Here is a 25372-nt window from a genome sequence, read left to right as displayed (position 1 = left end):
CTGATTTGGAGAGTGACTGATAGAAATAACCCCCAGGGCAGCCTTATTAGTGTACTTTCAGGTGTTGGAGCAGGTTAGCAGGGCATACTTGCAGATGGCCTGAGCGTGAGGCATTACTGCATATGCCATAAGTTTTTTAACTGAGGAGTCAATTAGTACATAGCCAGGGTCTGTTCCTAGTGGTTTCCTGTGATGAGGGGACTTAGAGGTGCACACATCCTGTGTTCAGGGAGTGCAAAATGAAGGTTGGGCGGATGAAAAGGGATAATAGATGAGACGGGTACTATAAAAGCCATTGTCTCTCTTCCCCATCTCCCACTCTAAAGATAGTCATAAAGTATCAATGAATGTTGATCTTACAGATAAAGATTGGGAGGACATTAAAAAGATGCCTGAACATTCAACATTAATGAAAGACTTCCGAAGAAACACGTAAGTTAACATTTTGCTGAGATTTCTTTAGAAATTGTCTGTTTTATCTTAATTAATATCTCCAGGGGTGGAATCTTTTCCATAGTGGGCACCATTTTGTGGCTATACTATAAATGATGAATACAAATGATTGTAACTTTAGATGGGGATTTATTAAATATTCATCAATCTGTTGGGCTATTGAAGTGGAGAAAAAGTAGTCAAACATCTATATGCTTACATATAAGTAAACAAAATGTAGTCATTTGTGAAATGGATGAAGGTGAAATTGCTAATTGGAACCTTTCACAATTGTTACCAATTCTGATTGGTACCAAACCTATAAAATAAAAAATTCCTGTGTAATAACTATATGAAAAGAGTTGGTGATGGTGGTGTCCATGATGACTTGTGTTTTGAACGGTTTTCAACGTTTGTTGTATTGCCTTCTGGGTTATTATGCTGTTTGGCAAAAAATCAAAACAAAACTGAATTTTCAAGTATTCTGAAAGACAACCTGTGCATTATATACCAGTGATAAGACTGTCCACAGAGGCCAAAAACTTAGTCACTGGCACTAAGATAGTGCAGCATGAAATGGTCCTGATTTGTATGGGTATTTAAACTTGCTGAAAGGAATATTAATAATTCACATGGGTCTTAGTGCACATACACATTTTCTAGAGCAGTTTTACATGTGGACATGCTATTTTACAAACACCAAAAGGAGGATAAAAAAAGAAAATCTTTCCTTTGTGTCAAGAAGAGCTTTGAGGAAACCATCTTCTGGTGCCTGTTCTATGGATAGAGAGATACCAATAGACACATCCCAATCCAATGTAGATGCCTAAACCAGATTTTTAACTGGAAGGAATTATGACTGGAAGGAAAAATGTCAGTGAGACATTTCACCTGGGCGAATTAACATGGAGCACTGGGCAGATGAGGGTTTGTTGGTTTGGAGACCCTAGCCATTTGCACCATACTCTGCTTGGTAGACTTATACTGGGAACCTGAACAACTATCTACATGAGGCTGCAATGTGCTTGCAGACATACCCCTATTTTTCAGTGTTATTGTTCTTTACCTGCCACTAGCACTAAATGAATTTTTCTCTGCAATATGACCAATCACTGATGGGGTACACTATTTATTTTTTGCAGGTACACCAACTGCAGCCTTATCAAATATATGGAAAAACATAAAGTTAAGCCAGATAGTAAGGCATTCCACTTGGTAAGTTTCTTGTAGCTGTTACCAAAATGAGGCGGTTAGAAATGGTCAAATTCAAGGCTGTGTTGATACCAGATGCTCTGTTACTTCAAGTACTCCCAAAGTATCGTAACTGATAATTTGCAGTGTGAAAACCATGGGAAGTACTTCTCCTTTTATTGTTTCCGACTAATAAAATAATCCAGTTAAACTATTAATGAATTTGCAGCCTGAATACAGATCATTAGAGACTTTCTATGTTTAATAATTATGTTGAGATTTTAGTTCACTGTTTATGCCTTTTGTTCCTCTTTGCATATTTTAAAAAGGGAAACTAAACTATACTAATACATACATAAATTTTAATTGTAGAAAACACATTGATTTGAACGTTCTCCTTTTTTGATAAATCAAATATTGACTTCGAGGAATATTGTATTTCAATTTTGAATGTTTAGTTTCTAGCATTTTAGAAGCCTGATTCCTAGATGTATTCTTCACCTCTTTCTTATGGATGTAGTAAAAGGTTTTCAATAAATCGGTGCCTCTAAACCATCCTGTGTTTCTTCACTAAGCCTTCAATAGATGTATGGCTTAAACCACATTAAATAAGCAGAAGGCAAGGCAGACTAGCACCTTGGAGACCAACTAATTGAGAAAGGCACAACCTTTTGCAGGCAACAGCTTACTGTGTCAGATGCTGTGCTATTTTATTGTCCACAACAGCACGTTCCTCTCTGAACCAGTGAGTCTCTAAGGTGCCGTCCTGGCCCGTGTTCTGCCTGACTTCAGACTAAGACAGCTAACTAGCTTGACATCAGGGCTGTCCAATTTCAGGATGGCCAGGGGCTGCATTCCACACCAGACAAGGGCCCTGGAGCTGCATGCTGCAGAGACAACATGGGTTCCCTGTTATCCTCTTAAGCAGCATAAAGGGAATTTACTACCATTGAACTGAGCCCATACCAGTTAGTCATATTTCCATTCCCCCCAAGGCAGTGGTTTTTAGCCTTTTTAGACTTAAAGCCCTCCTTCGTTAGTCTCAAGGAGCCCCTCAGAAAATGCTAGCTCTTAGTTTTCATTCGTTTTTTTAACTACAGAAAAATAACAGAGGAATTCTACTATTGTGACGACCTCGGAAAGCCCACAGCAGGTCAGAATGGTTAACGCAGTGGATTTCTATTTAAAATCTCCGGATTTATCTTGTGTATCATGTCTGCACATCTAACATAGCTAACATTGTGTGGTACTTTGTGGCACCCTGAAAGGATCCCAAGGCACACTGGGACGCCATAGCCCCCAATATGGGAATGACTGCTGTAGTGATTTCAAGTAGTACGGATTGTGAAAGAGTTAAGGTTGAAAGATCCAGTAAGAATGTTGTTCTTGGCTTTGTTCATCCCAATTATACTGTTAGAATTTCAGTAAGATTTTTTTTGCATGTGAGCTTGGATTTTGGTAGCTGCCACCCATCATTTCCCCCCAGGACCTCTGTGTTATCTGATGGCTTTGTGGGGGATAGAATCTAGCTTTTCAGATAGGAAGGTGACTTTGTTTTATCTTTAGGAACAAAAATTAAGTCTTAGGTGTAGCACAGGACTTCTCAACTTCTCAAGCTCCCTGAGGCCACAAACTGTGATAGTCATGGGCTATGTGGATGCTTTCTTGTAATGCATGCCCTCCCCCCCTCCATTGCTGCACCACATGAGTGCAGTTTCATCCCCCCGTTGCAATATGTGGGTATGTACACACCCTACTCCTTACCTTTAACTATTTGTGCTGCTCTGTACTGCCCAATTCCCTCAGGCAGAGGCAGAAAACAGCAGCCAGAAGAGGGAGGGAGAGCCCAGAGATTCCAGGGCTATTGCAACTGAAGGGAGTAACAGCTAATGAGAGGAAGGGGCTACAGTTTAACCCCTTGATGATGGCATGTTGTCCACAGGCCTCCAGTTGGACAGCCCTGGTAGATTCAGTGATTATTAGGGGCTGGACTAGACCTTGCAAGATCATCGGGTCCGCCCCCCCTGCACTACGCAGGAAAGACAGCTGGGGTCAGATGGACCCAGCAGGGTGACTGTCCAGTCTCCTCTTGAAGATTTCCAGAATAGTTGATTTTACCACCTCGGGGGGGGGGTGTAGAGCAGAACACTAGAAAGTGTCATTATAAGCCCCCAAAAAACACCCTGTAACAAGCCAGTGAAGCCAAACAAGTGATTCTCAATCAAGGTGCTGCCATATCCTTTTAAGTGCCACAGGGGGCCATGCAGTCTTACCACTCTTAGGTGTGCGAGCACCTACACATGATTCATAATATGAACCCAGAGATTTCAGAAAGGAATGCAGAGTGTCGAAAACATTCTGACCTGAGCTGAGTCCTTCTCAGCTCTTTGCAAGAGAAGAATTGCTCTATTTAATTTTTTCATAGTCAAGAAACAGCTAAAAGTTAAGAGCTGGTATGTTTCGAGGGGTGCCTTGAGTCTAAAAAGATTGAGAACTACTCAGGTAGACTGTAAAGGGTGCGTTCCCATAAGTGGGAATATACATTTCTCTGGGGACAACTTGCAGTGGCACAAATTTTTGTGACGCTGCTAGTTGTTCCCAGGGAATGCCTCTGCACATGTGCTCTGGTGCACAGCAAGCCACCCTGAGTTGGGTGGGGGGAGATGGGGGCCAGCACATGGGATGGCCCCTGCAGGCTTACCTGGGGTTCTGGGGGCCTCCAGAGGCTGCTGCAGTGGCAGTCCAGGCACACACAGCCTGGCCGGCAGCTGGATCACGACTGACTGGCTAGACTCCAGTTTTGGACAGCTCATGCTGCCATGTGTGCTGCCCCGCTTTTTTCTGGCACAGTGATTTTTTTACACCGGGATCTCCTACAAAACTTACTGTATTAGTCCCTCCTAGGTATACTCAGGACTCTTCTATCTAATGTGCTTCTTTCTGCTCCGCACAGACACCTGTAAAGGCTCTCATTGTCTGAATCAATGCAATTAAAGGACCTGGGTATTTTGTTTATAATCCTTCCTATACAGTATAACCTCATAAATTTGGACATCAAAAATCTGGAATTCCTGAAAATCCAACAATTTTTAAAAATGCACTACTGCCAGATGTGGAGGCAGAAGCTTGCATGTGGTGGCAGCCACTGCCATGCACCACCCTGTGTCACCACTACACATATGGCTGCTGCTCCTGGACTGGCTGCTGCTCCCTCCCCCACACCTCTAAACCACTGCCATCCACCACCTGACTCCACGTGCAGCTGCTGCTCTGGGACTGGCCTCTGCTCCAGCTTCAAAAATCTGGAATTTTCAAATTTCTGGCAGGTGCTTGGTGCCAAGCATGCCGAATTTATGACGGTTTTATACTGTGTTTCTTTTTGATATCCCAGTGCAATTGCAGTATATTCCTGATTCCAGTGAAAATTTGTTGTATGAAGCGTTCAGCAGAGCCTTTCCAGTTTTGCAGTTGGACATTTTTCATAAGCTCCCAACTTAAATTTGCCACATGTTTCCCTTTTACATATGAAGCCATGCATAGACTCACTCTCTCTCTCTCTTGCACAGGACTTATCTGTTGGGAATTTCTCTGGGATCCTTTTCTTTACATGTTGCCTCTATTTTTCTTTATTATTATTATTATTATTTCTGTGTTTTCTTCCTTACTGTCTCCCATGAGAGCTGTATGCTCAGATATCCATGCACACAGCAACTCTCCTTCCAGTGTGTTGAAATGCCAAGCCGTTCCTGAACAGTTAGACAAGGCTTCATCTCCTGCTCACATACACTTCTGATTAGACCAGCTTCAAACAGAGGATTTGTGCTGAAAGGATTTCATGGAATCGCAGAGCTGAAATACTCTGTACCATTTTTCTTTTCTGCTAAGGCAAGACAATACTTCAATTCCTCACTTAAAGTTGTGAGGAACTTGCTTTTTTACCCTCTGCCATCCTACGCAACGGAACAAAAAATGTCTGATCTCTTCTCTCACATTGATTGCATAATCTTTCATCTCTGTTTTTTCACTGTGACTTCTATTTTTTAATCATTCCAATTTACAATCCAGTGTGTTCACAGCTCCTCAGCATCTGATTTAGCAGCATAATTTAATTGGCATAGCACTGAGCTAGGGCATTGCATTGCTAATTTGTGGTCTGTAATGGTATTCAGCATGTGGGCTGTCCTTTTTTACTCCTTCTTGGCTGCCGAGAGAATCTTTAAGCAATGCTTAAGATGACAAGACAAAGAGAATTCCATTTGGACTGTTATTTCACAGAAGCCACGTGCAGACCTTGAAGAGCTGCTGTGAATCTCAAGCTGCAAGCTGAAAATAACTTTCTTAAAGACTTCTCTCAGTGAGCAGTTAGAACTAATTGAAGCTTGGTAAACCATTATGTTGCTGACCGGAAGAAGAACTAAAATAGGCTCTGCAGTAAAGAGGAGAAAAAGGTCATTTAAAAATATGCCCTGAAACTAAATACTGAATACGTACAAGAAGCAGACATGAAATCAGGAAGTGCCTTTTTTTGTATAGTTGCTTTTTGCAGCAGAACTCTGCTTAAAAAGCACTGTTTGGTTGGAAATGTAGCAATTTGCTTGTGGACCACCAGTTTGTGGTGCTGTAGTGCATGATGAAATTACAAATGGACTTCTTTTATCTTCCCAGTCCTCTGTGGGATTGGCCAAAATACATGAAGAACCCTGTCACTCTTCGTGACTTCCTGTTTCATAGCTATATTCTGTGGACTGACTGTCAGCTTAGGTGCATCTTGTGTATGGGAACCAGAGCTTTCTTGGTGCATGTCAAGTGCTCTTGGAATACAAAACTATTGCATACCATCCCTTTTAGACCAATACAAAGATCACTACCTTAACCTGCTCTACTCAGAGTACAGCCATCAAAATGCCTGGGATCTGGAGAGAGAATGTGAGATTTTTAGGTGTGCTCCCTTCAAAATTGGTGTTGAGATACTATAGCATCTCAAATGTCATATAAATGCACCAGCAGCTTCTGTAATGCTACTATTTCTCTTTCCTCTTATAGATAAATTATAAGAGTAGTACTGTGTGTTGATAGTTTTAAGGGTTAGATCAGTGATTTCTATTGGGTTTAATTTAGACCTAAAGAGCACCCTGTACATCTGTACATATAGGCTTACAGTCTTTGAGACCAGTCTCTGTCTGCTTCTTTATCGTTATTTCACAACTCACTTTTGGATAGAAATGCTGCTAGTCTTTCATATTAATCACTATTTTATCTTGCATTTAGAAGTCTTGGTCTTTCTCCTTCCCATATATGTTTACTATCATTCGTATTTGAATTTCTGATTGTGGAAGTACAGGAGCCGTTCTAGTAATTGTGTGGAAGCTTTCTCAAGACATCTTTACAAGTGTCCCATTACAACAGTTGACCTGAATTTCTCTAGTGTCTCATTGGAATATTCTTATCCTTTGCCTTGTTTTTAGCACTCATACTTTGGTCTTCATAGTTCAGGTAGAGTACAAATGTCTTGACAGTACCTAGAGTGAAAAGCAGTCTGTAACGTAGCTGATAACTGATGACTAATGTCTATGAAGATTAAGACCACCATCTTAACCTGGACCTGAAACCCAATGGAAGGTTGAGAAGTACCAGCTAGATGTTCTCATGGGCTGCGTTCACACAAGCGTGGACATTTGTTTCCCTGGGGACAAGAACACCTGCTGCTGCTGCTGCTGCTGCTGCTTGTCTCCGGGGAACATCTGTGCAATGCACCTCTGGCACGTGGCAGGTTACCCCAAGTGGTGAAGAGGGCTGGGGCCAGCACTGGACTGACACCAGCAGCCTTACCAGGGGTCTTGGGGGCCTCCTGGGATGGCAGCAGCTGCGATCCGCACATTGTCACAGTGCATGATGGAAGTTACCTGACCAGATGTAGTTTCCTGTAATATTCAGGCATGCATTGCATGTTTGCTGTCTTCTTTTGGGAGTGTTGAGGAGTGTGCTCTTCCTACTTAGAATGCAACCCCTTCAAGATAAAGACTGACTTATGTCTTCAAAGTTCCCTGGGTGACAATGGTGCTATATAGAAAATGTGAATAATGGCCTAACTTGAATATTGGGTCTTGGTCAGAACACTGGTTTACACATTACTTAAAGGTAACTTCTTTGAATTAAGTGTGCATATCAGTGAGACATTATTAGTGTTAAAAATCCAGGGTAATTTTGTGTGTTGAAAAACTTTCATCCTTCCATGTAAACTGTTGTTTTGCAAAGGTAGAACAGGAAAAAACAATACAGAGAGAAACTTTAAGATTTTTTGTATACAGCACTGATGAACAGAACTAATTGAATGAGTTCAAATTATTTTATATATAAACAGGTTCTTCAATGATAAATTCAATTAATATTAAAAAGGGGTGGGGTAGGAAACATGTTTCCCAAATATGGGAAGTCATGTTTGTGACTTAGAGACTGGGTAGTTGCATGATAAATGTTTTGTCTTTGGAATATAGTGGCGAGAAGGTTTTGATAAATAGTTTTGATAATGCTGAACTTCTTGTGTTTAACTCTGCTTAGCTTCAGAAATTGCTTACAATGGATCCAATAAAGAGAATTACCTCAGAACAGGCTATGCAGGATCCTTATTTCTTGGAAGATCCACTTCCCACCTCTGAGTAAGTGGTCAGTTTATTAATCCATGAGCATGTCCAGAGATTTATAAAAATATATGCTTTTTATTTATTGCCAATGGTAAATGTCTGCCTATTTATGTGAATACTGAATTAAATGCTTGCAAGCAAAGAAAAAACTAATTTTCAAAATGCTATTTGAGGTTTTCAAAATTAAGTGGCATTCTTACTAATCTCTGGTTTTATGAAACTTTGATCCCATTAGTCACAGCACTAATCCTGTTATTCACTGACAGGTTGATTATGCATGCTACAGATCTTTGTGGACAACTGCTAAGTGCCTGCAGGTCCCGTTTTCTGTTCTAGAATGCCAGATGACATTCACTAATTAGTTTACATTTTTCTGTCTTAGCCTTTGTTGTAAATTCAGTGGGTGGAGGAAAACAGTTCAGTTCTGTCTCTCTGCTTTTATATTTCACAGCCTAAATCCATTTTGTGTAGACAGTGTTTCTTTTCATCTGCCAAGGAAGACTTCTAGAGGAAAGAAAATTTAGGAACAAAAAAAGTGTGAGATAAAGCTCCCCAAGATGGGCAAAGAGCATGGTTATCCCTATTTTCTTAGAAAAGCCAATAACACATCCCCTCTATCATTCTGTCCCTTTATTTAGGGAAGACTTAGCGAAACATGTGTAACTGTTGCTGACCTGTCTTTATAATTCAGCACTGTATGTGAGTGGTTTGGTTTTGAAGAAACTGCTCTCAGGTCAATACTTTTTTCCCAACTATATATTGACATTTTAATATTAAAACAAAATTATTAATACAAAATCTGTTAACTAGTAAAAAAAGTTGCTTATAAAGAAAACCATATCCATATGATTTAAGAGCAGAAAAATCTTAGCAGAAATAACAAATTATTTTGTTTAGGTTTATTCAGAGTGAGATCCAAGGCTTCAAAGTGTTTCCAGGTTGTGTCAGCTAACATGTTTCATTGATTATGACATTTTTAATCACCCAGACCATTACCAATATGTTTAGTCCAAAACTTACGAATTGTCGTAATGGGATTAAGGGGGAGAGGGCTATCCGGCTAGCCTCTGTAAAAATTGGTGGAAGGTTAGAGGAGAATAATAGAAGTGATTGAAAGATTAAAGAAATAAGTGTGAACTCAATGACTTAAGTTGCTCAGGAAACATGAAACTAGACTCAATGATGCTAGATATCTTAGGTCTCTTCCATGACTGACCTCACTGATACCAGGCAGATGTATATAGACTCACTTTTTCTGTAGTGTTTTTGCAGGTTGTCAGATCCCTTACCCAAAACGAGAGTTTCTAACGGAAGAAGAACCTGATGATAAAGGAGACAAAGTAAGGATTGAAGTACAGTGTCATAATACCTTTTGAGTTTTAGAGTATTTCACATTTTCTGGTTTTGTATGGTTTTTGAGTTGAATTTTTTCTTTTGTTTAACCAATTGAGAAGAACCAGCAGCAGCAGCAGGGCAATAACCATACTAATGGAACTGGTCATCCAGGGAACCAAGACAACAGTCATACACAGGGACCCCCATTGAAAAAAGTGAGAGTTGTTCCTCCTACCACTACCTCAGGTGGACTTATTATGACCTCAGACTATCAGGTACCTCCACTTTGTTTTTTCCATATGCTGTATATTTGAGTTTTGTGAAGTGCAACCTTATGGCACTGCAGGTAGTTTTTATTTTTACTCTAAAAGTGATTCTAGAAAATGGCTAGGAAATGGCTGTATTTATTTTCTCTTTGGTAATGTTCCTAACTGCCAACTCAGCTTGTGATCCAAGTCAAGTTAGAATTGTTTACCTGTTGCATTATTATCACATTTAGGAGCCTGCCCCAAAGAACTGACAATATTGTAAAGTAAGAAAAGGATCGACTGTCCAGCTGAGGAAGTAATACAGGAATATGGGTCATCATCAGTGGTCTCCATAAAACCAGCAATTTGGCCATAAAGTTATTACTTAGCTGTCATAAAAAGAGAATTTTGGTATTTTTTTAGCAAGGATTCGAAGGTGGATGGTGAGGTTAGCATTTTTTCTGTTTAAAGGAGCTTATCAAAGCGGGGGGCTTGGATGAGGGAGAAAGCACAAAGTTTGGAAGATGATGTCTGGGTTGCAGGCCAGAAATGACAGCAATATTATGGTGGTGATGTCCACAGTGATTCAGAAAAGATATGTGGGGTAGGACTTAGTAGGAAAGACTTAAGATCTCTGTTTTAGCATGTTGCTGGTGTCTGGACATCCATGGGGAGATGTCAGAAACAGACAGCAATTTTTAGACTGGACAGAAAGAAAAAGGTCTGGAGCAGAATGGTAGATCAGTGAGTCACTAGCATTAAAGGTAGTAGATAAATTTATATTTTCAGGTGAAATTACCCAGACCAAAAGTGCAGAGGCTGAAGAAATGACCAGGAACAGAGCCAGGTGGAAACCCCCTGGAAAACTGAAGAGGGGTATGAGGATCCTCTGTAGAAACGCAGAACTATAAGAACCAGAAAAGACCAGTCATGGAAGCCAAAGCAGGACAGATAGAGTCAAAGGGGCTAATGGATCAAGGAGGATGAGAAAGCACTATTAATTCTGATCTTAGACATTGGAAGTTTTTGTGAGGTGCTTTCAGTTGACTTCAAGCAGTAGAAACAGATTTAAGATGCATAGGATGGATTGGAAGAAGAAAAACTATAGTTAGATGATAAAGCACAATGAATAAGTTTGAACATAAAAAGAGAAGAGGATACTTGGAAAGAGTGAATCTTTAAAGAAGAGAAAGGTGAAATCATGCTTATATTATGTGGAGAGAGGAAGCCAAAGGGAAGCAAAAGATAAAAGTATCCTATCTCTGTAAAATAGCTTCCCGTTGTTCAACCTACTATTCCACAGACCCATAATGAAAATGCAATAACTTTTTTTAATTGAGTTTCAAAACTGGCTCTTGGGAAGATTGATTAGATGTCCTTAGGCAATCCAGAGACTTAGCCCTGTTCTCTAAAGGGGGTGCGTGTGTGTGTGTGTGTGTGTGTGGACTTCAGGCACCTTGACTAGAGTTCTCTTCTGTTCTGGGGTTGGGTTTTTGGGGTTTTTTAAACATTAACCATGGTGCGGAAAAGCCTGCCTCAAAATATAATTGTTCTCTCACTGGAGTATGCATTGCAAAGTATTTTCTTATTCAGGACTCATGCCTCTTAAATTGGCATGCAGCTAAGTCGGTCGCTGTCCAGAGATTTTTTTGGCATCTTTTCAGCTGCTTTCTTTCTGTCTGTGTCTTTCAAGAAAGCAGATGCAGCTGAATCTCCCTTTAATCTTCCTGTTGTGCTGAGTGACGCAGCTGAAGAATAAAGAATTGAGGAATATGTATTCTGGGGAGGGCAGCTCTATTTACTTTCATTATTAGCATGCTCCTCACTCTGGTCCATCCATCTCCTTCAGCTCAAAAGAGAGTCTGCAAATCAGAGCAATCACAGATCTTTTATTTGAGTCGGAAGTCAAAGGACTCTGAATCGCCCCCAGTGGATCCAGGGACTCTTTAGGTTTTCTATCCATCACACTGAAACCAGCCACAAGACTTCCTCATCATTCTCACTCCACTGACATCCATTTCTTGTTTATTGCTGCAGCCATTGAGAGTTTGACTGTTTTTCCTGCTTTTTGTATGGATTTTTGGTGGTCCGTATACATTACAGAAAGAAGTCTTTTTACATACATGTAAAGGTGGCATTAAAACTAATAATTGCCCATAGACTTCTTCTGAATACAAATTTAAAACCATCAGGCTTTAAAACTGGGAAGGAGAAAAGAAACAAAGTGATTAAACCTGACAAGGAGCAAAGTCTGTTGACTGAAAGGTGATGTGTCATCAAAGGAGTCCCCATCCCCCTACCACAAGAAATGCAAGAATGACAGTTCAGCCCTTGCCAAAGCCATGCAGGGGCTTCCAAGCACTAGGGCTGCAAACAGCTCCCAGAGCACCAGTTCTTCCAGCACAGCCATTGGAAGTAATTGTAGTTCAGTTATTGTATGCAAATGTTCCCAGATCACTTCCTTTCGTCTCTTCTGTCTCCTTCGCTCCCCCCTGCCCCCACCTCTCTTTTCTTCTTTTTGTTATTCCCTCTTCTCATAAACTGTTGCAGTGGGTGAGAGGGCTGTAATCACAACAGAAACAGCCAAGGTGTGAGATCATCTCTTACAGCCTTGTTAGTTTTTTTGCAACCTTGGGAAATGTTGCAGGCGATGGGAAGGAGAGCAAAAGTTGTGGGGCTTGACCAGTGAAGGTTTGCAGGCTAGAGGAGAAGTACGGCTGCAGACTGGAAGTAACTACATTGCCCAGCACACATTGCAGTGTACATCCCGCTGGCAGACCTGAACAGCAAACAGATAGGATGGATTTCCTAGGGAGGAGATATGAAAGCAGCTTCCCAACAGCCTTCTTTAAATGGTGAAGCCTCTGTTCCTCACCCTGCTGAACTGAAGCTGCCCGACCTGCATTTGTGGCCGCAGATTGATGATGATGGTGGCGTGGAGCTGTAGACTTTTTAGATCCCACAACAAAATGGTTGCCATGTTCCACTGCCCATGCTGATGGCCCAAAGTTTTGTGCTCTTCCTCCTGAAAGGCATAATGTTTGACTTTCAAAAATGCATTAAGGTTTTTTTCAAGTCTTGCAATGAGGCCAGGAAACTGCAGCGATAAGGGGATGTGGAAGATGAAGAGAACTGACAAGCTTATCACCCCCAAAACCACCATTTCACTTGTTGATGGGCCCAGGTCTCTGCAAGAACATTTCTCTGCTTCTCCTCCTAAGATTCCTCAGCCCAAGGGGGCTGCAGTTTAAATGGCTATAAACCAATTCCTCCTTTCCTTCTTCCCTGCTTCAGGGAGAAACGCCCCTAAAAAATCTTTATTTTGAGAAAATAAGATTATTTTTGTGATTGGTTTTACTTGCCAGAACATGTAAAAATGTCAAAATATACCACTCTTGACCAGAGACCTGTCACTTCATCCTTCACTGAGTTTTGCTCATTCTGTATATCTAAGGCCTTGGAGAGGGACCACCATCTATGGGGAAGTTTACTAGGACTGCTTAGTGGTTGGAAAAACTGTTAAAACCCCGACTGACTGTCTGGAGAAAGTTGGTTTATAAATCCCTCCTCTTTACCCCTGTAAGAGTCCTCCAGGTATGTATACTTCCACATCCCTTGGCCTCAAAAATGTCACATGATGCATTTAATGTGACAGCGCATAAATTAAAATTTGTCTTGCTTCCCTGAGCTTTTGGCTGAGGAGCATGTGGGTATGCAGTTGAACATGGAGAGGAGATTGTTTGGGATTTTTACTTTTCCCCTCTCAATTTACCTGTTGCACTGTGTTGTTTACCTGGGTCTGGTAACTGGCTAAATTTTATTAAATAAATGCTTCAGGATATAGAAGTCTGTCTAATTTTTACTATCACAAAGAATACATTGATGGCTAGCTTGAAAACAGTTCAACTTCTAAAGGATTTTTTTTTCAGTTCTCTGCATTTGCAGCATGTTTGGTCAAAAACTATATGCGGAGATTTTTGCTGTGTTAAACTCATTTTATATCTCTTGTGTAGAAATCGATGTCTGTTGCTTTGATGCATGTGTTTGAGAGACTACTCTGTTTCTCAAGAGTGCAGTTAAATATCATGCAGCTCCTTTATCTTGTGGACAGTACTCTGCAATGCTGATTTGTTTCTGCTGATAGGAAGTGCTACTATAGCCATAGCTTTTCCCCCTCCACACTATGACTGGACTCAGCACTTGACTCAGCCCTTATAAACACATGTGCTCTTCAAGCAGAGTATTCACCTACCATACTAATGTCTGGCTTTACAAAGTGATGTATCCCCTCACTCCTCTTTTTTATGCTTATATAGAAACCTGGCTTTTGGGCATTGGTTCCCTACTGCGATCCCCTATTTGGTCCTAGATAGCTTTTATGAGTAACAGATTTGACCTGCTTGTGAGCTGTTTGTAGCAGGGACTTTTCTTCCTTGAGCATCTGGAAACCACTGAACTCATACTGCTGCTTCTATGCAAACATGTCCCAGAAAAGAATACTTAATGATGTCAAACATACACCTGCCCCCATCACCCATAGCCCCAAATTCATTACCTTGGAGGAAGAAGAGGCCCCAGGAGAGCATTGATGAAGATGTTGGCTTCTAGTACATGTTCCTGGTGTTCGTATCCTTAGTAACTTGAACCAAATTCAAAGTGCGAATAGTACCAGAAATAAGTGATTGAGACTGTTTCCTTTAGTACCTCTGTGGCAATAATTAACCCACCTCAAAAAATACATGGGTATTGCAGTTTATTTTGTAATGGCTTCCCCTTTTAAGGATAATTTCTCTTCTCTTTTCTTCATTCAGCGTTCCAATCCCCATGCTGCCTATCCCAACCCTGGACCAAGCACATCGCAGCCACAGAGCAGCATGGGATATTCAACTACCTCCCAGCAGCCTCCACAGTACTCACATCAGACACACCGGTACTGAGCTGCACCTGAATATGTCAATGCACTGTTGTTCATGCTGCAGGACTGGTCATGCAGCTGTCTGCCTGGAACCTGGCTCAGGCCACAAGAATGTACTGTACAACCACACCTTCAAAATGTCTGATAGCCAAGTTCCACCACTTTTCACAGATTGGAGTAGTGGCTCCCAAATTGTACCTGTTTTTGGGTTAGACTTGAAGAGAAAGTGCTAGCACAGTTTGTGTTGTGGATATGCTACTTCCATAGTTTACTTGACATGGTTCAGACTGACGATGCATTTTTTTCAGTGACAGTCTGTAGCAGTTGAAGCTGTGAAATGTGCTAGGGGCAAGCATTTTTGTTGTTGTATGTGGTGAATTCTCTTGGTGTAACAACATTATCTGACCAATAGTACACAAAATCCTTTAACTGGTACTTGAAGCATACAGTATATGTTCACATGGCAAAAAAAAAAGAAGCAAAATTGAGACAGTTTTGATATGTGTTTATTTTTAGTGACTTTTGTGGGTTGGTTCATTTTCCACATAGATCAATGTTTTATGACCAACACAATTGCTACAATGAAATTTTTTTTAAAATGAAAAGATTAGCATCTTTCCAGCTATTACAAACCTCCCAAAGATTAATTTCCAACATATGTTTTTGGGCTTTTTTTTTTTTTTTTTGTTCTTAAATCTATGACTTGACTGGTATTAAAGCTGCTATTCGATAGTAAAATGAGTATGTTGTCATTGATATAAACATGTTTGGTTCAGCAAACAAACTAAAATGATTGTCATAGACAGTGTTTTATTTTTCCTGTTGGTGTTAATGATTTGTGAGCATGCTTTGAGATTAAAAAGCATGAATATTTCCTAGAAAAAAAAAAGGGTGCAGCATCCATTCAGATATTTCGTCATGATTTTTGAGAACTGGCTTGGTGTAATGGATTTTAAATTTAATTCAGTTAAATTTTTTTAAATACATTCGCACGTTATTTAGGGGTGCCCTTCTTACAGTGAAGGATAAGGTGTTAGGAGAGCCTTAGGATTTGAAGAAAAACATACAATGTACTGTATCAAACTATTTTACATGAATGACGCAAGTATTCTGAATAAAAAAAAATTGAACATTGTTAAAAACAAGGTGTTATGTAATAAATTTATTTTTCATAAATCTGCATATGAACTTTGCCTGTGTTCCTTTTATTAACACAAACATGAAAACGTTCTGTCCTAGCATCAATATATGGATGCTAGCTGAAGAACCAAATTCAATTTAATGGCAATTTTGATTTCGAGGAGGGAAGTTGCTGCCAACTGTTGTGTGACATCTACTTTAATAGAATAAAAGCTACAGATTCCATCTAAAATCTCATTACTCTTTCATAAGTGTGCAGATCTGCTGTACAGGTATGCTAAATTGTTTTTATATAAATATAATTATGTTTTATAGATGAGGCATCTGATCCTCCTACCCAGAATCTAGTGTTACTGGTTTATATAAAAGCACCTCCAAGCTTTTGTAATTTTCTTGTGTAGGTATCCAGTGCCACAGTATGATCTCATGGAGCCAGCATCCCTTATTGCCTGTACCACTTTTTTGTACAAGTATAAGTGTTCAATAATATTTCAGTGCAACTGTTCCATTAAAGTGGAAGGTTACTTGCTGACATGCCCAGCAGCAAGACAAAGAAAAATCAGAAACCCCAAGTAAGTTGGGAAATGACCCCAAACATCAAACTTGAATAAAGAATCTGAGTATTCAGGAGCAGTGGATGGCTTGAGGTTAGACTTGAAGCGAGAGTTATAAATTCAGTGAGCTAAGAAAGCCACACTGCTTGAATATAGCAAACACAATTTCTTAACGTTGAGTTGTCATCTTTCCAAGTGGTTTTAGGTTAATCAAAATGTAATAAACCTGAGGTTCCTTTCTTTTTCAAATAGAGCTAAAATAGCACTTTAAACTAGCTTTATTTCCTGCCTAGTGCAGGAGGACTGGACTTGATGATCTACAAGGTCCCTTCCAGCCCCTAACAATCTATGAATCTATTCTTTTTATTCATTAATGTGTGAATGAGAGTTATTTGAGGATATTATATATGTTTAATATCTCTAGCCTGGACTAAAACTGAGGATTATGTTTCTCCAGTATTTTATTTAACTCCAGGTAGTGTTTACCTAGCTTTTTGGCTTATTAGGTTTTTTGTTTGGTTTTTAAAACTAGTGAAAGTTTGAAATAAATACATTGCAGAATTCTCAACTTTGTTTTTTTTGTTTTTTTTTAATGTTGTGAGATGCATTAATTTTTTGGTCTCTGACAGAAGAAATGCTATTAATTTGCAGGGCAGTACATTTTTTGTGGCTTTTATTAATAAGAAGAGCTTCAGCTTGTCAAGTGGATGTAATAAAACTAAATAATAATACTTTTATTACTAAATAACTTCATAGGGGTTTTGTTATTTCCATCTCTACTTTTAGTAAGTATATTGCAATGTATCCTCACACTCAATAGTATCCTAAAGGTGCATCAGATCTTAATAGCTTAACTTAGTTGGGTGTTAAATTCAGTTTTATTTTTGGGTGGTGGGAACTTGCACAGTAGCTTTCTTCCCAATATCAGGAATACAGCCTTTATGTCACCTCTGCTAGCTAGTACCATGGAGTTTTATTGCAGGCCAAACTGATTTGAGTCTTTCCTGATGGTTATAAATGATGCATCCAATCAAATGAGGCTTGTGTGGATTTCAGTCTGCTAGCTAGTACCATGGAGTTTTATTGCAGGCCAAACTGATTTGAGTCTTTCCTGATGGTTATAAATGATGCATCCAATCAAATGAGGCTTGTGTGGATTTCAGTAAACTTTTCCTACATAGTCTATAGATAAGATGTGGCCAACCTGTAGCATGGGGGTGCCCCAAGTAGCACGGGCAGCCTCTGTATATGGAAGAGCAGAGAGGGGCCAGGGAGCAGAAAGCAAAGCAGCAAATCAAGCAGGGAGTATAAAGCTGGGAACAGAATGCAGAACAGCAGATCGGAGTGGTACTTGGGGATGTTGCAAGGCTAATTTTAATAGATTTCATAGACAGGGCTGGAAGGGACCTTGTGAGATCATTGGGTCCAGCCTCCTGCCCAAAGGGCAGGTCAGATGACCCCAGCAAGATAATCATCCAAATGCTTGCCTGCTGAAAAGGTTGGCCCCTGTTGATATAGACGATGTATTGTATGTATATAATGGCCTAGATTCATCACTACATAAGTCCTGATGTCAGTGGAGCAGCACTCATTCTGGCAGTATTTGCACCCATAAGTTTGAGAGCCAAGTCTTTGCCCTATTGATAATTTATTTTTTTGGAAGTAGGACTGAGATTTTACCTCAACATTAATCTTCTATTAAATGTCCTTTTCTGTGCTTTTTTGTTTGTTCTGGCTGTCCAATGCATACTTAATCAGATATCTTGTGTAATAATAGTCATTAACTGGTAAGACTTGTCTCCTTATCTCTCAACCATGATTTTTCATATTAAGAAAGTAATTCTCTGCCTGCTGGCTTAAACCACTTCAACATTTATAATATAGTTCAAGAAAAATTGTGTTGATTTGGAATGCAACAAATTGCACCGCTGCAGAGTATCCTTCCTTGCCATGCAGAGCTATGGTACCGGGAACAGAAACGTCAACACTGTTACTCACCGAATGATTGTGTTGACCAATTTGAACTGACTCTTGAGCTCACTTCCTGGAAATTTTTGTTACGTTAGTTTGATTATGCTCAAAATGACTATTGCTTTAGAGTGATGCTGAAAAGGGGCTCTGAACTTATCACAATTCACAGGTTTAAAAATTATGTATTTTAACCTTGATTGCCATTCTCTAGCAAATGTGACAAACTTGTCATAAGGGACAACATCTGAATGGATAGTGCATAGCAAGAACCAGCATTTCTTTATACACTGTATAAAGATGGAAGGATTAGTATGTTCTAGGAAAGCAGTTACAACTCAATGTTCTGCCCTATGGGATTTCATTTATTAGTGTGGGTGGGGAGTGTCTTTGTGTGTTTGAAAATACACACGCTTGGGAAATTCACTTCAGTGTCCTATTATGCAGGAAAGTAGTGTCCAACTTGCTGCCCTTATCTCATTCCTGGATAATCACAGTGCTATCTCCTCTACACAGACGGCCCATTATAATCCATAAAGTCAGAATGACTGTCATTTTCTCATGACTGGCTGATTCATAAATGGTATTGACATTCTCCACAGAAAGTTGCATCTAGCATACTGCACTGGGAGAAATGATAATTCACATGTGGTTTTAAGGTCAGGAAGGAGAATGTTTAAAGCAAACCAGTGAGAATCTGGGATGGTGAGGGCCTTGGGATTCTTGATGGTTTTAAATGCATGCAAAGTCAATAGTGTTGGTTTTCTTTTGCAAATGTTGCCATGCTATCTCTTCCGTGAAAAGATGCTGAATGGCAAGAATGTTTGTGTCAGCATGTGCAACATACCTGTTTTTCCTGCAAACTGCTGTGCACTTCCTTATGCTTGTCTGCCATGCCTTGATGTGAAATGAATAAAAGGAGAAGCTGAGTGTTGGTACCCAAAAGGAGTAACAGCATTTTCTCAACTTGGGAGTGTGTGCTCTTCACAGGGCTCCATCTTCCCTACACCCGCTCCTTGCCACATGTGCAAGGCTGATGTCATGGTCTTTCCAATATGGTTGAGTCTCTTGACCAGTAGCTCACCGAGTCACTGATGCTTATCACCCAGTAGGACTCACTGGGGTTCGCTTGATCCTGATGCATGCTCCTCTCATCGGTGTACACGCTCTCTGAGTCTAGCACTTATCATGGGGTCCTCACACCCTTGGTTGAGGGGTTCTCCTCCACACTCTATTACTTCCTCACGTAGGCCTCATGGATACAACATTCATCCTTGTTGGCCTTGCTTTAGAAAAATCATCCGTCTTCCTTGGTGGTGCCCTTTGGCCTGTGAACTCCACCAACCAATTCCCCAGCAGGACTTCCTAGCCTCTCCCCACACTGTGCAGCTTGCCCATACCCTAGTCTCTTTACTGGTGGGTTGAGTGCCCTGCTCTTTTCTGCCAGCTATCCCTCACCAGTTTCCATTGTAGGTGTCTGACACTCATCCCAGCCAGAGCACTGGTCTGTTGCTCTCCCAGGCTCTTCCTCTGTGCCTGCACAGAGCTGCAGTGCTCTCCCCTAGGAGACTGTGCTTCCCATCTCTGGGAGACTAATGGACCTCGACCCTCTCACTTTTGAATCTGCCAGGCCTCTTAGGGGCCAATCGCATTTGGCTCCCTAGCCATGTGGTTGCCAGCAGCTGGGATTAAAAAGATGCTGGAGCTCACTGGCACTCTTATGCTTCAACCCCTTCTCTCCCCCTCCCTCCCATCCCAGGCAGGCTCATTGGCAGTGGCAGAAGCCTGGCAAGACTTCCAGCTGGGTCAGGTGGTGACCCAGTCACACCTGAGATCCCGCTTATCTTGGGGGTCAGGGACGTTTCTTGGTTGCACCCGGGAGAGCCCACTGGCAGCAGTGGAAACTGGAAGCCGCACTGAGGTTAAGTTAAGCAGCACCCCGTGCTGTACTCAGGGGAACCACTTGTAACAGGGTCTGGGAGGCAGCTCCTTGTTACCATTTGATACAGAGTAGGCAACCCTCAATCCCCTGGATTGTGGTGTACACATAAGAGGTCTAGTCAGATGCCTGATGAATCCATTGGTGACTGACAAGCCCAGTTCAAGAGCTACACAGCTTGTTACAAGTTTCACAGATCCCTGTGTTGTCTGAGTTGGAGTTGAAATTTACAGCCTTCTTTCTCGCTTTGTTTCCATCCTCTGGATCAAAGCCACTTTGTGTTGAACTGTACCCACTGTCAGATGTTCAGTCCAGATCAGATGGGATTCTGTACACTCTTTCCAGCTTTCTACTTTGACATTGCACAACTTTGTATAACTTTTGCTCACATTGTGGTACTACCACAGAGGGTGATCCTGCTTCCTAGAGCCATCTCAAATTTCACTATACAAAATATTCTTGGGGATATATTCTTCTCCCACTTCCCTGACATGGCCGATCTATCGCAACATCTTCTTGATAGTGGTTTCTAAGTGTGTCGGTCCTGCATGCTCCACTACCTCTGTGTTTGGCATTCTGTCTTCCTACTTTATTTTCAGGATCTTATGCAGACATCTCATGTGGAAGCTGTTCAGTATCTGACGTAGGATCATAGGAAACCTTATGAACGCCAGCATAAACAACATAACATAAACACTAGCACCTTGTTATTTCTGTATTTTCTGTTTAAATCATGGCAGTTCTGTCTCTATTATTCTGTGCTGGGCACACTGTACAAATTAAAAGAAGAACACTTTTCCCTTTCCAACTTTCTTAGAAACAGATTATTCCTCTGCATATCATATAAATATTGCCTTTAATAGCTCTGCATAAGTAGTCAGCAGTTGCTCTGTTCTCTACAACAGACCATGCAGAATGGGATTCACAGGGCCAAAAAGTTACAGTAGCATTTTAGCATTTTATTTTTTGTGAGCCTGCATTACTCGCTGTGATTTTAGCTGTAAGTTTTATATCCAAAAATATAAGTGCAAGTTAAATCATGCTCTGCCTACTAAAATAAGATGTCCCAGGAAGGACATGGAACTGTCTTTATGATTAAAGCATTTCAGATTAAGCCCTGTCAAGTTTTCAAAAGTGGCACCTGTTATCAGCACAGCTCTAAGCCCCATATAAAAACGTTGGATAATCACTACTATAAAGTCAGATTCCCCCTCATACCATCTGATGTTGCTGGCCTAGTCAACCCTCTGACCCAAGCACAGATTGCAGGTGGGTGAAAGTAAGATTTCAACAAAGACTATTATAAGAGTGTTTCCCCATGAGGAAAAATTACCGTTAAAAACAGCTCCGTAGAGTGTGGTTGGCATCATTCATTGATTCTTTATCATAACCTCTTTTAAAAGTGAGCAGATATTCTCTCTCCATCTCTGCCCCAGCTGGCTGGGTGGTTATATGACTTGCAGTATACAGTACACATGGGCTCAGAATGAGTCTTTCCATAGCAGCATTCCCTAGCTTGGTCTTAGGATCCATTTGTTGTCAAGAATTACTGCCCCAGTGTTTGACACTCTTCCGTGGATTAGTGCTTTCAGTAGAATAATATATAAGACAGTCTCCCTGAGTACAGGAAACCCTTGCTATTCACGGGTTTGGCATTCGCAGGGAATACAAGAACATATCCCCCGCAAATGGCGAGGATTGCCTGTAGTGAAGAGTTTTCTCAAGCTGATTGTGATACGTGGATAGAGTTTGTAAATCTGTTTGACAGCTTTCATTTAATAACATCTCTTTACTCTTTACAGTGTTCTTGAATTATTTATAGGGTTCTACACTCCTAGCTGCATGTTCCAAGCTCAAGGTAGCGTTGGTGAGAAGTCTATATGGGGCAAGGACAAATAGGTATCTTGACAGCTCCAACTTGTTTCAGCCAGACCTCCTCTACTGATGAGCAGGAATCATGTTTGAGCTTTTGAGAACATAGTTCTCTAGAGCTAAATTCTGCATTTCAGTAACCAAATGATGTCATCACCCATTGTCATCATCAATGAAGGCTGTGTACATTTAAGAGGGAGAGTCATCTTGGTGTAGAGGGCTTGTGTGAGGCCTATATACTACTTACATCCCATTTGAAATAGGTCTTAATACGTTTAAAGATCTTGTATTGATGCACTCTGTGAGGGGAAGAAACAAGGAGAGAAAAATTAAATGATAATGTCATGTTGCAGCCTAGAGCTCCAATGTATATGCATCTCTTATTTGTAGGCGTGAAAATATGAAAATGAAAATATTTTCATTTTGATATCTTCATATCAATATCTTCATATGAAAATATTTAAGGCAGGGGTTGACAAAACAGCATTTAGATTTGTAAGGACTTGCTGGGTATGCTGAGGACTTTTACTGTTTCCTGTCTTGAAGAACAGCCTGTGTCTGAGTAATCTGGATGAAGCTTGTCCCACATTCACAGCCTAGTGACTGATTAGCAACTACTTTGTCAGAACTCATCAAGCCTCTGCTGCATCAATACTGTTGCTTAAGAAATGATGCTGTCATTTAAAATCGTGCTTTTCCAGTTCACTAGGAAGCATACAAATTGCTGATCAGCTCAAAGAACAGGAAGAAGAAAATCAGTGAAAATAAAGACACTAATGAACCAACCAGGTGAGTCTGCATACCAGCTTCAATGCTGCTGTTGGAACAGGAGAGCTGAAGGAAATTGTTTTGAACGCTGCAGGAGTCAGGTGTCAGACCAACCTATTTGCCAAGGAGCTTGTTCCTCGCTGCTTGAAAAATTGGATAGACAGATAATCAAGGATTCAGAGCACTTGTAAGAGCAGACACCCTAAGGCAGATCTAATTGCCCAAGCTGAGACAGGAGAGGGAGACAGGCGTATGGAGTACACATGCCTTATATAGCACACAGTTGTCTGATGCTCTGTATCCTGAATGCTTGCTGGGAGGAGTAGACCCGTTCACAGTCCTTAGAAGGGCTTATCATTGTGCTCTTGCTCTGGGGATTTTGAAGAGTGTAGCGTTACAAATTTAAAGTACAGCACAATGAAACATAGCACCTCATATAACTTGCTTCAAATCATAATGGCTGAAACATATTCCAAATCACTCCCTGGACTTAATACCAGTTGACTATTTCATCTCTGTGTGGACCTCTTTGACCAGAAGATTCAAGTAGTGCATAGCTTTTAATCAGTGTGTGATATTACTGGAATATGAGCACAGCTGATGACTTTTGAGTTTGAAATGTCATTTCAATGTCCAAAACAAGAAAGGAAAATGCATTCTTAAAACACAGGCATGATCATCACTTCCCTAACTCCTGATATAGTTTCTGTTTAAGCAAGACATCCCTAGAGCTATTAAGGTGCACTGCAAAGAGTTATCAAGGGGATAAAATTCCAGGTGAATAAAGATTTTTTTCAGCTTTTTTCCTGGTCTGTCATCAAGGTGAGACGTGGGTGCAGCTTTCTGTCATTCTGGGGCCAGACTCTGAAGAAGTAAAGAAAAGAGAAGGCTCTGTTGTCTGATGAACATAACAAACTCTCTTTTTGTTCTGCCAGCAGTGCTGCAAAATTCCTGATGCATTCAAAGCAGCATTGCATCAGTGTGGCAGCAGGAGCAGGATAAGGAAAGAAATTAGGATTTACCAGAAATAAGCAGCAAATAAAAATACAAAAAATGGATGTCATTTTTGGGGTGTAGGATACATCCTTCAGAAGGATGACACCTAAGAGAGGCATGTTTTTGACTTCAAGACAAAGCCCTGGGGAAGGATTTTTATGCCTTTACCTCAGCCAGATCTTAGGCTGAACACTCAGCCATGCAGCTGTGGTGAACGTGGCATCAATGATTCAGAATCAAATATTGTTTGGAGCTGGACTAACTCCCTCCAGAAAAAAAGAAGTCAGGCTCTTGGCTCAAGCAGAAGAGAAATGCTGTCATACCCCCAAGGGTAAGAAAATCATTTAGTGTCTGAACAGGTGCTGCAGAAGTAGTTGATGAAAATACCAAAGATGAAGTCATTAGAGAAGAATTCAAAGAAATACAAGGATGCAAACAAATTACTGATCTATAAATGCTTTTGAATCAAACCTTTCCTTGCTGTAAATCTGATGTAGTCAGAAAATAGTTTGGGCCTCAGGACTATGGAGGCTAAAGATTTTCAGTAGCTTGAGTTCCACTGGAATACCTAAATGGGGTGATCTTGCAGGGGTAATACAGCACTGTGCACGAAGCCTGAACCTTCTTCATTTGTAATTTAAAATGGGAATATTGCAAAGATGGAAAGACAAGTGACAGGAGGGGATGGGAGTTCCAGAGGGTGGGAGTCACCCATCACCTCAGTGTGTCCTTCCCTAGAAGCCAAGTAAAAATTCTCACCGCTTGTTACTTAACTGCAGTGATTCCTTTGTGTTGGGTGGTCAGTCACTTCCCTTGCTCAGTGCATTCATCACGTGGTTTGAGACGGTGAGACACTTTGGGCTGGAATGGCACCACTGCAATGGTAACTACATCTTCTGCCATTGCACAGTGATAGAAAGGTTTCATAGTTTCTAGGGCGGAAGGGACCTGAGCAGATCATCGAGTCCGACCCCCTGCCATGGCAGGAGAGAGTACTGGGGTCTAACAACCCCAGCAAGGTGTACATCTAGCCTCCTCTTAAAGACCCCCAGGGTAGGACCCAGCACCATTTCTCTTGGAAGTTGGTTCCAGATCCTAGCTGCCCTGACCATGAAGTAGCGCCTCCTGATATCTAATCTAAATCTACCCTCTGCCAGCTTGTGACCGTTATTCCTGGTCACTCCTGGTAGTGCTTGGAGGAACAGGGACTTCCCCAGTGCCTGCTGGTCCCCCCTGACTAGTTTATAACAAGCCACAAGATCCCCCCTCAGCCTTCTCTTCTGGAGGCTGAACAGGTTCAGGTCCCGTAGCCTCTCCTCGTAGGGCCTGCCCTGCTGTCCCCTGATCATGCGAGTGGCCCTCCTCTGGACCCT

At 41.0% G+C, this 25372-nt stretch overlaps 1 protein-coding gene across 4 annotated transcripts in view; it reads left to right on the top strand.

The window, feature by feature from the left end:
* CDK8 (cyclin dependent kinase 8) overlaps nt 1-15944 on the top strand; it is a 124684-nt gene extending 108740 nt beyond the window's left edge. For 3 of the 4 annotated variants that reach the window (XM_019530158.1, XM_019530160.1, XM_019530161.1), the window contains 6 exons: nt 363-432; nt 1575-1647; nt 8182-8279; nt 9526-9604; nt 9716-9874; nt 14659-15944. In XM_019530158.1, coding sequence (XP_019385703.1) covers nt 363-432; nt 1575-1647; nt 8182-8279; nt 9526-9604; nt 9716-9874; nt 14659-14784 — 605 coding nt within the window. In that variant the 3' untranslated portion in view covers nt 14785-15944. The remainder of the gene's footprint in view (nt 1-362; nt 433-1574; nt 1648-8181; nt 8280-9525; nt 9605-9715; nt 9875-14658) is intronic. The other variant, XM_019530159.1, reaches the window with a different exon arrangement.
* The last annotated feature ends 9428 nt before the right edge of the window (nt 15945-25372 follow it).

The sequence above is a fragment of the Crocodylus porosus genome, unplaced genomic scaffold (genome assembly GCF_001723895.1).
Source record: "Crocodylus porosus isolate Cpor-Errol unplaced genomic scaffold, CroPor_comp1, whole genome shotgun sequence".
NCBI lineage: Eukaryota > Metazoa > Chordata > Crocodylia > Crocodylidae > Crocodylus > Crocodylus porosus.
The sequence above is the reverse complement of the archived record's forward strand: the minus strand, read 5'-3'. Positions and strand labels throughout refer to the sequence as shown.